The sequence below is a fragment of the Corythoichthys intestinalis genome, chromosome 3, assembly GCF_030265065.1.
Source record: "Corythoichthys intestinalis isolate RoL2023-P3 chromosome 3, ASM3026506v1, whole genome shotgun sequence".
Classification (NCBI taxonomy): Eukaryota; Metazoa; Chordata; class Actinopteri; order Syngnathiformes; family Syngnathidae; genus Corythoichthys; species Corythoichthys intestinalis.
In genome coordinates this window covers 38,948,297-38,966,542 of record NC_080397.1, presented here as the reverse complement: position 1 = coordinate 38,966,542, position 18,246 = coordinate 38,948,297, and the positions used below count along the sequence as shown (strand labels likewise).

Here is an 18,246-nt window from a genome sequence, read left to right as displayed (position 1 = left end):
AAAGCTCAACTTACTGGGTGACTTTATGTGGTAGTTGTAGATGTTTCCGAACTCCACTGCATGCCATTCCTTTGTTTATCCAGCTATCAGCTGCGACTTTGTATCGGCAGCTTGGTACGCCAATAAACGCTAATTTTAAATTGCATTGTCTCCTCGCGTCTGTTGGCATTGACTCGAGATAATAGTAAGCCACGTTTAAGGCGTTTTTAGGAAAAGAGACACAAAACACACCTGAAATATATGAATTTCAGACGTTTGTCTATGGAATGTTTAGCTGTGCGTACCCCCTTCACAAAATGGCGACGCGTTGCTAAGCGAGGTGACATCATCGTGACATCACGGCGACTAGCTCCATATGCTCGGTTGGTAGCTTAGCCCATGCTTTGAAATACTGGGTACACGCATCCCAGATATATGTGCGTGGGTGTGCATGCGTGTTTGAGCACACGTGTTTATTTGTGGAGAAGTAATCGCTGATTTTTGCGTTCAACGGAGATATCTAATTTAATACCAAGTTTTGCGAAACCACCCTTGGTGGTGAGTTTGAAAATGGCGGCAGGCAAAACGCGAGGCGGGATCCTTTTTGACTGAATATTCCAGCCAGGAATATTCATAACCATACATTGGAAATGAGCGTTTGGGTTTTTTTTTTTTTTTTTTGGTATCCTATCATTTTTTTAGGGGAATTGTAAATCAGGCTGCTTAGGACAGCTATGCTTTTGGCCAAGGACGTCGTCCATTGAATATGGTACGCCCGATTGTGGCTCTGTTGCTCAATTAGCGTCTTTAGTGGGACTAACTGAAACTCCACTTTTTGGCGATGCTCTCTGGCGTTTCATGGTCCACATCTTCAATCCTTGGTACTGGCTCAGTATTTGTTGGGGCTTTTGAAAGCTTAGGTTTGGGTAAAAAAAAAACAAAAAAAAAAACAAATATATATATATATATATTAGGGCTGTCAAACGATTAAAATTTTTAATCGAGTTAATTACAGCTTAAAAATTAATCGCAATTAGTCGCAATTCAAACCATCTATAAAATATGCCATATTTTTCTGTAAATTATACATATATTCTGTAAAATAAATTGTTGGAATGGAAAGATAAGACACAAGATGGATATATACATTCAACATACGGTGCATAAGGACAGTAGTGGGCATTTCACTGTACTGTCATTTAAATCTGTCTATGCTGTCCTCACTCCGAAGCGTCTACTTTTTCCAAAGCTAGACAGCTAGTGAACGACGCCTTAATAATCAGACTTCTTCCTTTTTCATGTGATTTATTAATAAAATGGCCTCAAACCATTGTCCTCTTTAGACCGTCGTAAAACTACAAAAAAAAAGTACACAAGCATTGCATTAGCAACAACGTTAGCTTAGCACGCTATACAGGTTCACTAAACATAAACAAAAAGCGTCTCATACAAAAAATATAACATTTCGCTTACTAACATAATATGCACATTCTTTACAACAACCATACTTACGGACAAATCTTGTCCAAGGATCATATAAGCACAACATTACAACGTGGGCGTCAGCCCGAGACGTCGTGCAGCCATATTGAACTGTCAGTGTCAAGACAACAATAAACCATGTCGCAAAGCGACCACAAGAGTTCGCTGTTGGACAGCAAAAAAGCCTTGCTGTAAAATTTACCAAAAGGCAGAATACTGTCTGAGCGGGACATGTGCGTTAATTGCGTCAAATATTTTAACGTGATTAATTAAAAAAATTAATTACCGCCCTTTAACGCGATAATTTTGACAGCCCTAATATATATATACAGGTCCTTCTAAAAAAAATTTGCATATTGTGATAAAGTAAAGCAACTGAAGTAGTTCGAGCCTTTTATTGTTTTAATATTGATGATTTTGGCAAAAAAGCCAAGAAAAACCAAAAATCCCTATCTCAAAAAATTTGCATATCATGCAAAGGTTCTCTAAAGAAGCTACTAACCTAATCATCTGAATCAACGAATTAACTCAAAACCCCTGCGAAAGATTCCTGAGGCTTTTAAAAACTCCCAGGTTGGTTCATTACTCAAAACCGCAATCATGGGCAAGACTGCCGACCTGAATGCTATCCAGAAGGCCATCATTGACACCCTCAAGCAAGAGGCTAAGACACAGAGAGTAATTTCTGAGCGAATAGGCTGTTCCCAGAGTGCTGTATCAAGGCACCTCAGTGGGAAGTCTGTGGGAAGGAAAAAGTGTGGCTGGAAACTCTGCACAACCAGAAGAAGTGACCGCACCCTGAGAAAGATTAGAAGGGCCTATTCCAGACCTTGGGGGACCTGCAGAAACAGCGAACTGAGTCTGGAGTAGAAACATCCAGAGCCACAGTGCACAGGCGTGTGCTGGAAATGGGCTACAGGTGCTGCATTCCGCAAGTCAAGCCACTTTTGAACCTGAAAAAGTGGCAGAAGCGCCTGACCTGGGCTACAGAGAAGCAGCACTGGACTGTTGCTCAGTGGTCCAAAGTACTTTTTTCAGATGAAAGCAAATTTTGCATGTCATTCGGAAATCAAGGTGACAGAGTTTGGCGGAAGACTAGGGAGAAGGAAATGCCAAAATGCCTGAAGTCCTGTGTCAAATACCCACAGTCAGTGATGGTCTGGGGTGCCATGTCAGCTGCTGGTGTTGGTCTACTGTGTTTTATCAAGGGCAGGATCAATGCAGCTAGCTATCAGGAGATTTTGGAGCACTCCATGCTTCCATCTGCTGAAAAGCTTTATGGAGATGTAGATTTCATTTTTCAGCACGACCTGGCACCTGCTCACAGTGCCAAAACCACTGGTAAATGGTTTACTGACCATGGCATTACTGTGCTCAATTGGCCTGCCAACTCTCCTGACCTGAACCCCATAGAGAATCTGTGGGATATTGTGAAGAGGAAGTTGAGAAACACCAGACCCAACACTGCGGAAGGGCTTAAGGCCGCCATCGAAGCATCCTGGGCCTCCATAACACCTCAGCAGTGCCACAGGCTGATTGCCTCCATGCCACGCCACATTGAAGCAGTCATTTCTGCAAAAGGATTTCCGACCAAGTATTGAGCTCATAGCTGATACAATTAATTGAAGTTCGACTTTTTTTGTATTAATAAACACTTTTTCGTATTGGTCGGATGTAATATGCAAATTTTTTGAGATAGGGATTTTTGTTTTTTCTTGACTTTTTTTGCCCAAATCATCAATATTAAAACAATAAAAGGCTTGAACTACTTCAGTTGTGTGTACTGAATCTAAAATATATGAAAGTCTAATGTTGATCAGTACATTACAGATAATAATCAATTTTTTGAGGAGGACCTGTATCCATATCGTTTCTTCTGTCCTCATGTGTTTTTGGCTAAGCAAAGCAAATGAGTCTCTAAGGTGCTAGTCACATGATCTCTCTGAAAATTAATTTTGACCCTTTATAAAACTATTATTTTTGTTCATTTCATTCATTTTTGTTGGTGGTTTTATTGCTTTACAGCTTTTATAGACAACACTTTACCGGCAAAGTCTTGATTTTAAAAATTCATGTATTGGAAAGTCAATTACATGCAATGGTATTTTTAACCACCGGGGGTGTGGGGGAGGGGCTATGCTTCAATATGTTGTTTTTAAAATTGCACAAGGCAACATCTGGTGAGTTTTTTATATTTTTGTTAACGTCTGTACTATTGTATCTACCTTTCAGAGTCTGAAACGTAGTTTGGAACAAGCTCGTACAGAGGTAACGCAGGAAGATGACAAAGCTTTGCAGCTCCTCCATGACATCCGCGAGCAGAGTAACAAGCTTCAGGAAATCAAAGAACAGGTCAGATTGTGTATCATAGAGTCATTTTGTCGATGTCTTTTTCAGTGTACAGTATGGTTCAAAAGTAATTGGACTATTAAAGTTTTTTTGGAATTTAAATACATTAATTCAGTTGTAATTTGTATGCATATAGTGGAAGGGAGACACTCGTGTTTTACAATGTTTTCTATGAGAACAACTTTGAACTACTTGTAGTCTAGGGGGTAGGAGAATTTTGGAAAGTTGAAATGGAATATCAACTCATATCAACTTATCTTCAACTCCTCATACAAGTCTTCTATCGCAACGCATAAACTATTTATACTTGGTTTTCTTAGTGCATGAACGCATCAATGTGTGAGCCAATGTGCATTTGATGTGGATTTCAGTTGATTATCGAGTTCACGCATGTAGGTTTACGTTTATCTTCTGGTGTAGTTGTCACATTGACAAGAATGGAGCATAAAGAAATCCCTAGTCCTTTATTATTTATTAAAAGAGTCAACAGTTTTAGAAAAAAATCCTTTTTTTTCTAGCCAACTCTCGCGCTGGTTACCAAGCACTGAATACATTGTGCAGTGGTTGCTATGGTGATGAGAGCCCTATACCTACGAGCGCTGAGAGAGCTCTGATGCAGTGGGCAGGCTGGTCGTGATTAGATGCTCGGAGAGTTCATACTGTTTCTGAAAGATAATTTTCAGCCACTTCCATCATCATGAAATCAGTGATGAGAACAGTTTGCGCTTTGATTTGATTGGAAAAAGTATGCTAGTGCTCTGTGCTGAGCAGATATAGCACTATAGTAGAACTGGCTTCAGTATTTGCAGCTTAAATTTTTGTTTTTTGTTCTGATGGTGTCACGTTATTTTCTTGAATGTGTTGACAGTGAAACTAAGTATAAGTTTTAAAAATCCTGTTGTATGTACAGTGGGGCAAATAAGTATTTAATCAACCACTAACTGTGCAGGTTCTCCCACTTGGAAATATCAGAGAGGCCTGTAATTGTCAACATGGGTAAACCTCAACCATGAGAGACAGAATGTGGAATTTGATTTTTAAAGAATTTATTTGCGAATCATGGTGGGAAATAAGTATTTGGTCGATACCAAAAGTTCATCTCAATACTTTGTTGGCAATAACGGAGGCCAAACGTTTTCTGTAACTCTTCACAAGCTTTTCACACATTGTTGCTGGTATTTTGGCCCGTTCCTCCATGCAGATCTCCTCTAGAGCAGTGATGTTTTGGGGCTGTCGTTGGGCAACACAGACTTTCAACTCCCTCCGCAGATTTTCTATGGGGTTGAGACTGGAGACTGTCTAGGCCACTCCAGGACCTTGAAATGCTTCTTACGAAGCCACTCCTTTGTTGCCCTGGCTGTGTGTTTGGGATAATTGCATGCTGAAAGACCCAGCCACGTCTCATCTTCAATGCCCTTGCTGAGGGAAGGAGATTTTCACTCAAAATCTCTCGATACATGGCCCCATTCATTCTTTCCTTTACACAGATCAGTCGCCCTGGTCCCTTTGCAGAAAAACAGCGCCAAAGCATGATGTTTCCACCCCCATGCTTCACAGTGGGTATGGTGCAATTCAGTATTCTTTTTCCTCCAAACAAGAGAACCTGTGTTTCTACCAAAAAGTTCTATTTTGGTTTCATCTGACCATAACACATTCTCCCAGTCCTCTTCTGGATCTTCCAAATGCTCTCTAGCGAACCGCAGACGGGCCTGGAAGTGTACTTTCTTCAGCAGGGGGACACGTCTGGCAGTGCAGGATTTGAGTCGGCGCATTGTGTTACTGATAGTAGCCTTTGTTACTGTGGTCCCAGCTCTCTGTAGGTCATTCACTAGGCCCCCCCATGTGGTTCTGGGATTTTTGCTCCCTGTTCTTGTTATCATTTTGACGCCACGGGGTGAGGAGGGACTTGAAAGTCCCTGTTTCGCAACGACAGCCCCAAAACATCACTGCTCTAGAGGAGATCTGCATGGAGGAATGGGCCAAAATACCAGCAAAAGTGTGTGAAAAGCTTGTGAAGAGGTACAGAAAACGTTTGGCCTCCGTTATTGCCAACAAAGAGTACATAACAAAGTATTGAGATGAACTTGTGGTATAGACCAACTTATTTTCCACCATGATTTGCAAATAAATTCTTTAAAAATCAAACAATGTGATTTTCAGTTTTTTTTTTCCACATTCTGTCTCTCGTGGTTGAGGTTTACCCATGTTGACGATTACAGGCCTCTCTAATATTTTCAAGTGGGAGAACTTGCACAATTAGTGGTTGACTAAATACTTATTTGCCCCACTGTATTGCAAAAAGCTCGAAACATGGTGTTCTGGTTGATATTGCCCTTGCTGAATAAGAAATTGACTGATAAATTATTCAAATTTCACATGTATTTGGGGCCGCCATTTTGTCCAACACGGCTGTGTGCTGTCGACCAAAATTAAGGTCACTTCAGGGGGACTTCAGTGTCACGTGACGAAACCCGGAAAAGGCATTGAGATGAATAAAAATGGAATAATTTATCTGGTTATTTGTCATTCCACAAATACTATATCAATCAAAATGGTGGTAATATGCTGTACGCCAGCGAGCTATTGTAGAATGTAAAAATGCTTTCGGGGTTTGTGTCTTTAAATGTACGAGTCTGTTATTTGCCTTTGGCCAAGTGCTACCTTGCTCCATGTATCCATTGGGGGCTCTTTGACTGGTATTTACACCACCTAAATCCAGCATTTCATCTTGAAAAGCATCTGTCGCCCACACACGTCATTTGACTGCAGCGTTGGGCATTTTCATGATGAATCCATGCAGCGTTGGATCAACAAATAGTAAACAGTGAGGACTGATTCAATGTAAAAAAAAAAATAGCATTTTCTAAAGCTGTGAATATCTGTAACATGCAAGGTACATAATGGTCACATTTTTAGCAGGTGCTATAATCGCATGCATTAAAGGGAACCTTGGACTTAAAGACTTGTAGGCTCTGATAAGCCACAATTGTTGTCTTTTACTAAAATATGTTATTAGAAATGCATAAAATATTGCCATTGATTTAAAAATCTATAATATTTAGTACATGTTTTGACCTACGGAGAGTCCCATGTTTTAAGCGCGCAATGGACGCTTGGGGTGATGACGTAGATTGTCACTGTCACTCGACGAATACTACCGGGTTACTGCAATTCCTTCTACGCGGCAAGACTTCCAACACATGCGCTCATTGGTTAAAAGCTAAATAGCTTTAAAGCAGATTGTTGATCTGTTGACCACATTAGTCATGTAGCATATTTAGACCACCCTTATTAGATATTACTATGTTTAAGTATTTTCCTAAGGCATCTTTAGTATGTTCTGTCTGTTTGTATCTAAAAAACAACTAGCTGAAAGCGCACGGTGGTACTTTGGGTGTCAAATTCACCTCTTGTAGGACGTTTCACTGGTGTAGCAAATTTTGGCAGAACACCGTTTTTCCTACCTACTCTCGTCTCCTCTCATCCAGTCTTTCCTGTTCATTTTGCTTTTGCTGCTGGAGTCAAACTCTGGGAGCCCGGCATCATAACCGTGTGTCGTCACCGCCCTGCGATGTCAAGAACAATGGCACCCTACTAGTTAAACTAATTTTATAAATTGTAGGAGTGGGGCAGAGCAACTTGCTTATCTAAATTTGGCGCCCTGAAATGATGGTTGGTGTGATGATGGTAGGGATGGACTTATTTGAGAGGGTGGGACTTAAAGTTTGGTTCTTAACAGTGTTATTTTTTTTGTGTTTATTTTTCAGGAACCCCAGTGAGCATCCTGGAGTGGACAAAGTTGGAACGCGCTTTCGTGTTTGAGGCATTTTTTTTTCAAGCGAGCAATAAAATGGCGTGGATTAAGTTCCTGCACCGTAGCTAATTTGTAGGGATTAAATTTCAATTCTTCGTGGAGGATTTGTCTCACAGAACGAGGAGACAACCAAAGAGCCGATGCGTGTTTGCGGGCAGACCGTCGGGGAGATCTCAAAACAGATTGTCTCACTGCGTCAATGTTTTGGGGTGACCTTGCTGTTTGTGGGAGGCCAGGTTTCTCTTTCTTTTAATCACCCGTTTCCCTGAAGTTGTTTACCCATGAAACAATCGACTGCCGGACAGGAACACGACCTGGGGGGCAATATTGAAATTTCTACCGAATGCACGATGCATTGCGACGATTGAGCGACTGCTTGAAAAAATTACTCAACAGCAAAAGCGCGTTCCAACTTTGTCCACACCATGATGCTCACTGGTGTTACTGAAAAATAAACACAAAATAAATAAAGCATGTTAAGAACCAAACTTTAAGCCCCACCCTCTTAAATAAGTCCATCCCTACCATCCTCAGAGCAACCATCGCTTTAGGGTGCCAAATTTAAATAAGCAAGTTGCTCTGCCCCACTCTGTATAAAAATGAAAATATCAAGAGGGGTTTCAATATCAAATTATTTTAACTCATAATAACATTCATCTTTTAGGAACTACAAGTCTTTCTATCCGTGGATCCCTTTAAGATGCCAATAGTAATTAATTGCCCCAACAAGTAGCCCAAAAAATAAGATGGTGCTAAAATGTTGTTGAATATGAAATAATAAAAATGGCTGCCGATATGACCAATAAAGATCAACAACCTTAATGAAACTAGTAAGAATATGTTTCCTCTCCAACTATTTTAGCCTGACTTACGCAATTAAACCTCTAAGTCAGAAGATGCTATGTTTTATTAGTGCCACTTAACCTGATAAGAAGGATGCTCTGTAATTAGATCAAGCCTGTGATGCATGACCAGTTTATGACAGACATGCGAATAACTTGACTATGGCGCTTCGTAATTAATACCAACAAACATTACTCGCTACTAAATTGTCTGACACAAACAGCCTTGAATAAAAGGATTTCCATCGAATGAATGATTTTTTTTCTTCATCCTATCCAGTTTGAAAGTAGTTAGCAGCATCACTTATGGATGAATCTGCTCACATGAATGATGCAGTAGCGTCTAACAAGAACGATTTTTCCTGTTGGATTTAGGTCGAACAACATTTAGACAAACAGCAACCCCTTTTCCAATTCTATTTCATGTAGTTATACAAGTTTAAATATGGTAATTTGTGCTATTTCCTAAGAAACCAAACTGGACTGCTAAATTGTAGATACCCTACTACAGTGGGGCAAATAAGTATTTAGTCAACCACCAATTGTGCAAGTTCTCCTACTTGAAAAGATTAGAGAGGCCTGTAATTGTCAACATGGGTAAACCTCAACCATGAGAGACAGAATATGGAAAAAAAAAAACAGAAAATCACATTGTTTGATTTTTAAATAATTTATTTCCAAATTAGAGTGGAACATAAGTATTTGGTCACCTACAAACAAGACAGATTTCTGGCTGTCAAAGAGGTCTAAATTCTTCTAACGAGGTCTAACGAGGCTCCACTCGTTTCCTGTATTATTGGCACCTGTTTTAACTCATTATCGGTATAAAAGACACCTGTCCACAAACTTAGTCAGTCACACTCCAAATTCCACTATGGCCAAGACCAAAGAGCTGTCGAAGGACACCAGGGACAAAATTGTAGACCTGCACCAGGCTGGGAAGACTGAATCTGCAATAGGTAAAACGCTTGGTGTAAAGAAATCAACTGTGGGAGCAATTATTAGAAAATGAAAGACATACAAGACCACTGATAATCTCCCTCGATCTGGGGCTCCATGCAAGCTCTCACCCCGTGGTGTGAAAATGATAACAAGAACGGTGAGCAAAAATCCTAGAACCACACGGGGGGACCCAGTGAATGACCTACAGAGAGCTGGGACCACAGTAACAAAGGCTACTATCAGTAACGCAATGCGCCGCCAGGGACTCAAATCCTGCACTGCCAGACGTGTCCCCCTGCTGAAGCCAGTACACGTCTAGGCCCGTCTGCGGTTCGCTAGAGAGCATTTGGATGATCCAGAAGAGGACTGGGAGAATGTGTTATGGTCAGATGAAACCAAAATAGAACTTTTTGGTTTCATCTGACCATACCACATTCACATTCCTAACCCTAACCTAGACACAGGTTCTTGTGTTTGGAGGCGAAAGAATACTGAATTGCATCCGAAAAACACCATACCCACTGTGTAGCATGGGGGTGGAAACATCATGCTTTGGGGCTGTTTTTTCTGCAAAGGGACCAGGACGACTGATCTGTGTAAAGGAAAGAATGAATGGGGCCATGTATCGAGAGATTTTGAGTGAAAATCTCCTTCCATCAGCAAGGGCATTGAAGATGAGACGTGGCTGGGCCTTTCAGCATGACAATGATCCCAAACACACAGCCAGTACAACAAAGGAGTGGATTCGTAAGAAGCATTTCAAGGTCCTGGAGTGGCCTAGCCAGTCTCCCGATCTCAACCCCATAGAAACTCTGTGGAGGGAGTTGAAAGTCAGTGTTGCCCAATGACAGCCCCAAAACATCACTGCTCTAGAGGGGATCTGCATGGAGGAATGGGCCAAAATACCAGCAACAGTGTGTGAAAAGCTTGTAAAGAGTTACAGAAAACGTTTGGCCTCCGTTATTGCCAACAAAGTATTGAGATGAACTTTTGGTATTGCCCAAATACTTATTTTCCACCATGATTTGCAAATAAATTCTTTAAAAATCAAACAATGTGATTTTCTGTTTTTTTTTCCACATTCTGTCTCTCATGGTTGAGGTCTACCCATGTTGACTATTACAGGCCTCTCTAATATTTTCAAGTGGGAGAACTTGCACAATTAGTGGTTGACTAAATACTTATTTGCCCCACTGTATGAAGAATCAGACTTATATTTTCACCCCACTCCTTCCCCATTTTATTGTGTTTCTAAACATTTGTTACCCTTTTCAACAGTGATTATTGTCTTTCCTATTCAGGAATATCATGCCCAGCTGGAAGAGATGCGAGTTTCCATTCGGCAACTGGAGGAGGACCTGTCAGCCGCTCGTCGTCGTAGCGACCTGTACGAGGCCGAGTTGAAAGAGTCTCGGCAAAGCAGCGAGGAACTGAAGAGGAAGGCTAGCGACTATCAACATCGATTGCAAAAGGTGTCTAACTTTCAATTTCAGACCTTTCATTTCACTGGGCTTAGAATTCTATTGCAACTTTAGTCTTTTTTTTTTTTTTAAAGAGGAAACTCACTGACACACTGATTTTTTTTTTCTTTTTCATAGGCCAGAGAGCAAGGAAAAGCAGAGGCAGATGAGCTCATCACCAGGCTGGAAAAGGTATTTCTATAGACTCTATTTACTTGACTACTTCACACTAGTTTCAGATGAAAATCGGAATATATACACAGCGCAAACTGTGCTCCTGTTTTTAGACCAATTCAGAGCAGCAGACGAAGCTCCATGATCTTCAAGAGAAGCTTGCCAAGGTAGAAAATCCTCCTCTCCTTCTTTACATGCTGTGATCGCGTAAACAAAAGACAAACGCACTTTTATATACCGTAATTTCCAGACTGTAAGCTGCTACTTTTTTCCCTCATTTTGAATACTGCATTTTATAGTCCTTTGCGGCTCATATGTTGATTTATTTGGGTTAATAGGTTACACTTTATTTGACAGCGGCATCATAAGACTGCCGTAAGACCGTCATAATTTTGACATGACATGGGCATTAATGAATGCTTATGACAGATGTTATTAATCGTCATTCGGCAAATTTTGTCAGTAAAATAGGCGAGTATGACTTTTGGGGCGGGGGGGCACAACATGTTGATTACCCGGAATAGCAGAGTCAGCAATAAAATTAACTTAGAAGAATATTTATAATAATAAAGCGTTTTTTGTTTCCCATCATTCTTGAGGGGAATTCGAAATCAGGCTGTTTAGGCAATACTTTTCGCCAAGATCGACATCCATTGAATATGGTACGCCCGCCGGTGTCGTGCCAATGTAGTTACCCCAGTCAAAAATTGTATCCCCTGGGCGGAGCCATATGGAGGTAGGTCTTTATTATTCAATCCAAAAAAACAAACAAAAAAAGTTTGTTTAATCAAAATATTTATTTTCAATCAAAAAAAGTCGCTTCAATTTAAAAAAAAAAAATGTGTGAATGCAAAAATAAATTTGAAACTCTCAAAAATGCATGTGAATGCTATGTTCTTTGATTTTTTTTTTTTTTTTTTTTTTTTGGATTTTTTTTTGTTTTTTTTGATTGAAGTAATGTTGATATGTGTTTGGGACACATTTTGGCTAGGATGTTTTGTCTTTATTATTCAATCAAAAAATAAGTTGCTTAAAAAATATATATATTTTCAAACAGAAAAATCACTTCAATTAAAAAAAAAAAGAAAAAAGTGCGAAAAAAATATTTGAGATTGAAAAATTTGCATTTGAACACTTAGTTTTTCATTGAAAAAGTTTGATTGAAGCAATCCTTTTGCGTGTTGTGTACCAGTATTATGGTTAGGACATTTGTTTCTAAGTCATTCAATCCAAAAAAAAGTTGCTTCAATCAAAATATTTTCAATTAAAAAAAAAAAAAAATCATTTGAAAAATAGAATTGCCCTCCCCTAATTTTTTTTTTTTTTTTTTTAGGGGGGGGGGGGGTCTTATATGCAAAGCAAATGACTGTTTAAGGTGCTAGTCACATGATCTCTTCGACAAAATAATTTTGACCCATTATAAAAATATATTTTTTTGTTCATTTCATGCATTTTTGTTGCAGTTTTATTGCTTTACAACTTATATATATATATATAGGAAAGTCAATTTCGTGCAATAACACTGTTCGGCCACCGGGGTGGCTAGCCCTGATGCCCCCCCCCTTAAAATCCGCTTATGGTCAGTAACTCCATTTATGTCCAGCTCGGATCTTTTGCATCCATTCAAAAGTGAGGTCATTTACCAGATGACACTAAATGACATCTGTCATAAGCATTTATTAATGCTCATGATTAGATGCGGGATTTTTAAATGCTGATACACATATCTAAAAACAATGTTCAGCTGATTGTCAATTTCCAAAGCCGAATTTGTCAACTGATATTTCAGGCCAATTTATTTATTTATTTATTTATTTTAAAGCGCGTAGATTATTAAAGGCTATTTTTAAAAAATATGTTTCAAGTTCAACAGCTCCAAATTTACAATGATGACCTGAGACTCAAGGATTTATTTGGTCTAGTGCTACCAAACCAAAGACCGCAGCACTTCTTTTTATGATTATACCTGTACACACTCATCAAGAACAGTGCATTATTTTTCAAATAATCAAACCCACCAGGACGTCATGATGAGATGTAATTAAATGAGGGTGCAGGGTTTTCCCTAGGATTTTTTGAGACTGTGGTGGTGGGCTGCATAGGAGTCAGACAGCCTCACCATGTCGTGCCACGGCAAAATTGCATCATAGCATGACAAATGACTTATTTTTCACATTTTTGTCCCAAGAAGAACCATAACCAAGATCTATTTGAAATATTTCATTCACCAGGCTAATGTCGGTGCTCTCAGCTACGGTACGTGTACATAAAATGCGTCGCTGATTACAGCTACATTACCCTACATAATAATCCGACTTTTTTTTCTCGTAGCAATAGTACAATTTACATCTCGTAGTCCTTCTTTTTCCTTTCATATGGCCCTAATGCGTACTACATTACTACATTAATGCTTAATCAACTTCTTTTCTCCCCAACACCAGGGGGTGGTGCAGCACCCTCAGCACACCACGTCCCGCGCCACTGAGTGTAACCCGTTTTAAAAATATGATTGTCTTTTTTTTTTTTTTTTTTTTTTAAATCCACAGTTAAGCCCTTATCAGTATATCATTGTGTTTTCCATACTGTCATTTTTTTGGTCATTCTTGTTAAGTTAGCTTCCCAATGTTATCATTTTACAAACTTGGACCAAAGTGTGACTTTTCTATTTGTAGTTATCAAAATCTAAAGTAGTTCCACTAGGCAAGCCCAACTCCTAACAAAATATTCACAAATCCGCCAGTTTGGAAACCCACTCAAATTTTCTTTGAGAATTTTTAAACCTTTTAGGTTGAACTTCATAGAAATGTCTGGTAGAAAGGTGTGGTCGAAAGAAATGAGTATGATTACCATAAGGATGCAAAATGAGTTGAAATAAAAAAAAAAATCTTAATTCCTAGGCATTAAAATCCAATTCTGAAGCTACAGACCATCTTCATACCATGAAGATGGCCAAAGAGCGCATGGAAAGAGATCTAGAGAGGCTCCAGAACAAGGAGGACTCCAGTGATAGTCTGCGAAGACGACTCCGTGAGACTGAGGTACATTAACAAATTTTTTATCATCTTGCACTACTTTGCCGAAAATGAAACCTTTTTATTCTTTAGTGTTATATTACCATAACAATCTTGCGTTTTTATTAACCAAAAAAGCTAATTGCGCTATGTATGTTTAAAGGATGCAACAAAATTGAGAAAACTGTCCAAACTCTTATAATGAGATGAACCAATACAGTGGGGCAAATAAGTATTTAGTCAACCAATTGTGCAAGTTCTCCTAATTGAAAAGATTAGAGAGGCCTGTAATTGTCAACATGGGTAAACCTCAACCATGAGAGAAAGAATGTCGAAAAAAAGAAAATCACATTGTTTGATTTTTAAAGAATTTATTTCCAAATTAGAGTGAAAAATAAGTATTTGGTCACCTACAAACAAGCAAGATTTCTGGCTGTCAAAGAGGTCCAACTTCTTCTAACGAGGTCTAACGAGGCTCCACTCGTTACCTGTATTAATGGCACCTGTTTTAACTCATTATCGGTATAAAAGACACCTGTCCACAAACTGTCAGTCACACTCCAAACTCCACTATGGCCAAGACCAAAGAGCTGTCGAAGGACACCAGAGACAAAATTGTAGACCTGCACCAGACTGGGAAGACTGAATCTGCAATAGGTAAAATGCTTGGTGTAAAGAATTCAACTGTGGGAGCAATTATTAGAAAATGGAAGACATACAAGACCACTGATAATCTCCCTCGATCTGGGACTCCATGCAAGATCTTACCCCGTGGCATCAAAATGATAACAAGAACGGTGATCAAAAATCTCAGAAGCACACGGGAGGACCTAGTGAATGACCTACAGAGAGCTGGGACCACAGTCACAAAGGCTACTATCAGTAACACAATGAGCCGCCAGGGACTCAAATCCTGCACTGCCAGACGTGTCCCCCTGCTGAAGCCAGTACACGTCCAGGCCCGTCTGCGGTTCGCTAGAGAGCATTTCGATGATCCAGAAGAGGATTGGGAGAATGTGTTATGGTCAGATGAAACCAAAATAGAACTTTTTGGTAGAAACACCGGTTCTCGTGTTTGGAGGAGAAAGAATACTGAATTGCATCCAAAGAACACCATACCCACTGTGAAGCATGGGGTTGGAAACATCATGCTTTGTGGCTGTTTTTCTGCAACGGGACCAGGACGACTGATCTGTGTAAAGGAAAGAATGAATGGGGCCATGTATGGAGAGATCCATCCATCCATCCATCCACCCACCCATCCATCCATCCATCCATCCATCTATTCATTATCTTTCCCTTAGTCCGGGGTCGGGTCGCGGGGGCAGCAGCTTTAGCAGGGAAGCCCAGACTTCCCTCTCCCCTGCCACTTCAGCTAGCTCCTCCAGCGGGATTCCAAGGCGTTCCCAGGTCAGCCGAGCGACATAGTCTCTCCAGCGTGTCCTGGGTCGACCCCGGGGCCTCCCGCCGGTGGGACATGCCCGGAACACCTCTCCAGAGAGGCGTCCAGGAGGCGTCCGAACCAGATGCCCGAGCCACCTCAACTGACTCCTCTCAATGCGGAGAAGTAGCGGCTCGACACCAAGCCCCTCCCGGATGACCGGGCTTCTCACCCTAGTGTGAGTGTGTGTAGTGTATGGAGAGATTTTGAGTGAAAATCCTCTTCCATCAGCAAGGGCATTGAAGATGAGACGTGGCTGGGTCTTTCAGCATGACAATGATCCCAAACACACAGCCAGGTCAACAAAGGAGTGGCTTCGTAAGAAGCATTTCAAGTTCCTGGAGTGGCCTAGCCAGTCTCCATATCTCAACCCCATAGAAAATCTGTGGAGGGAGTTGAAAGTCCGTGTTGCCCAACGACAGCCCCAAAACATCATTGCTCTAGAGGAGATCTGCATGGGGGAATGGGCCAAAATACCAGCAACAGTGTGTGAAAAGCTTGTGAAGAGTTACAGAAAACGTTTGGCCTCCGTTATTGCCAACAAAGGGTACATAACAAAGTATTGAGATGAACTTTTGGTATTGACCAAATACTTATTTTCCACCATGATTTGCAAATAAATTCTTTAAAAATCAAACAATGTGATTTTCTGTTTTTTTTCCCCCCCACATTCTGTCTCTCATGGTTGAGGTTTACCCATGTTGACAATTACAGGCCTCTCTAATATTTTCAAGTGGGAGAACTTTTACAATTAGTTCTTGACTAAATACTGTACTTATTTGCCCCACTGTATGTATTATGCTGTTTGCATTTGTGTGGTTATGTACAGGATGGTAGAAAGACACTGGAGAACCAGGTGAAAAGACTTGAGATTGTTGAGCGCCGCGAGACCAAAATGAAGGACGACATCCAAAGCAAAGGCCAGCAGATTCAGCAGATGGCAGATAAGATTCTGGTAACCTGAATTTTATAGAGGAGCTGTTGGATATATGTTGTTCAAAAACGGTGCATGCTTACATTGAACTTACCCCCGAAAAAAATTAGTTTGAAAATGAACAGTTTGTCTATATGACTGGCTGTACTTTAATGTTCATTTGAAATCATCTGGAATGGATACGATGTTCATTTAGTCTGAGCAACTCTTGAAAGTACAAAATGAGTTAGCCTTTGACCATGTTTTGCGAGACCATGTATTGTGATTATGTTCACTACGTCATCTATTTCGTTTGTGTAGGAGCTTGAAGAAAACCTGCGAGATTCCCAAGCAACAGCACAACGACTGGAAACGCATCTGAAGCAGAAGGAGAAGCTGTATGAAGATAAAATTAAGGTTAAATGAGACTATATAGTGCTCATGCCTGTGTTAGATTTGAGCTGTGGGTTTACATCTCACTCTTTGTGCTGTTAAGTTATATCCTGGTTTTGTGGGTTGCATGGCAGGTGCTGGAATCGCAGATGAAGGCGGACATGGCTGATAAAGAAATGTTGGAGTCCAGTCAAAGCAAATATGAGGAGGAGGTGCGGGAGAAATGCAGCATCATCAGTGACCAGAAGGCGGTAAGGACTGACTAGCTAGGAAGTGGCACTATTCCGGCATATTTTCACATTTATCACACTGACATAGATTTCTTGTTTAGAATATATGGGTTTGTTTGTTTTTTTTCCAAGTTGTACTACAGTACTTATCATTTTTTATCTAGACTATAAATGCAATGGAATCCAAGATGAACAGTCTGGAGCAAAGAATTGCAGAGTTGTCTGAGGCGAACAAACTCGCAGCTAATAGCAGCATCTACACTCAGAAAAATATGTAAGTAGTCATTGTTGTCTGCATACTTCAAATATACTGCGTACAGCAGGGGTCGGGAACCTTTTTGACAGAGAGAACAAAAACACCCAACATATTTAAGATTCCACAAGAGCCACGCAGTTTCTGTGTTTATACATTGAGAAAAATAAGAATTTGAATACCCTGGGATTTTGCAAGTTCTCCCACTAAGAAATGATGAGCGGGTTTGAAATTTTCATGGTAGGTGCTTGTCCACTGTAAGATTCAATGTACAGAAAAAAAATCCAGTAATCACAGCGTATGATTTTTTTAAACAATTTATTTGGATCATACTGCTGCAAATAAGTATTTGAACACCTGTCTATTAGCTAGAATTGTGAACCTCAAAGATCTGTTAGTCGCCTTTAAAAAGTCCAACGAATAAGTGGAGAGGAGGTACACTTTATGAGTCAGATTTTTTTTACCTGTTTGAGGCGGTTAGCTGCATATAAACACTTGTCCACCCCAGGCAATCAGGAAGACTCCAATTACTAACATGGTCAAACCAAACGGCTGTCTAAAGACACCCGACACAGAATTGTAGACTTCTACAAGGCTGGAAAGGGTTATAGGGCAATTGTCAAACAGCTTGGTGATATAAGATCCACAGTTGGAGCAATTATTAGAAAGTGAAAGAAGCTAAACATGACTGTCAATCTCCCTCGAACTGGGGCTCCATGCAAGATCTACTTCTTAGGGTCTCAATGATCCTAAGAATAGTGAGGAATCCACTAAGAACTACACAGGAGAGGCTGGTCAATGCCCTGAAAGGAGCTGGGATTACCATTTCCAAGGTTACTGTTGGTAATACACTAAGACGTCATGGTTTCAATTTCTTCATGGATTAGAAGGTTCCCATGCTTAAACTAGCACATGTACTTGCCCGTTTTAAGTTTGCCAATGACCATTTGGATGATCCAGGGG

The 18,246-nt window shown here is 40.3% G+C and overlaps 1 protein-coding gene across 7 annotated transcripts in view; it reads left to right on the top strand.

Moving 5' to 3' along the window:
- The window catches only part of LOC130912906 (citron rho-interacting kinase), a 120,196-nt gene that overhangs the window by 25,630 nt on the left and 76,320 nt on the right, over positions 1-18,246 (top strand). For all 7 annotated transcript variants that reach the window (XM_057831035.1, XM_057831034.1, XM_057831040.1 and 4 more), the window contains exons 4-12: positions 3,694-3,813; positions 10,710-10,880; positions 11,007-11,060; positions 11,156-11,209; positions 13,940-14,080; positions 16,324-16,449; positions 16,729-16,824; positions 16,935-17,051; positions 17,195-17,304. In XM_057831035.1, coding sequence (XP_057687018.1) covers positions 3,694-3,813; positions 10,710-10,880; positions 11,007-11,060; positions 11,156-11,209; positions 13,940-14,080; positions 16,324-16,449; positions 16,729-16,824; positions 16,935-17,051; positions 17,195-17,304 — 989 coding nt within the window. The remainder of the gene's footprint in view (positions 1-3,693; positions 3,814-10,709; positions 10,881-11,006; positions 11,061-11,155; positions 11,210-13,939; positions 14,081-16,323; positions 16,450-16,728; positions 16,825-16,934; positions 17,052-17,194; positions 17,305-18,246) is intronic.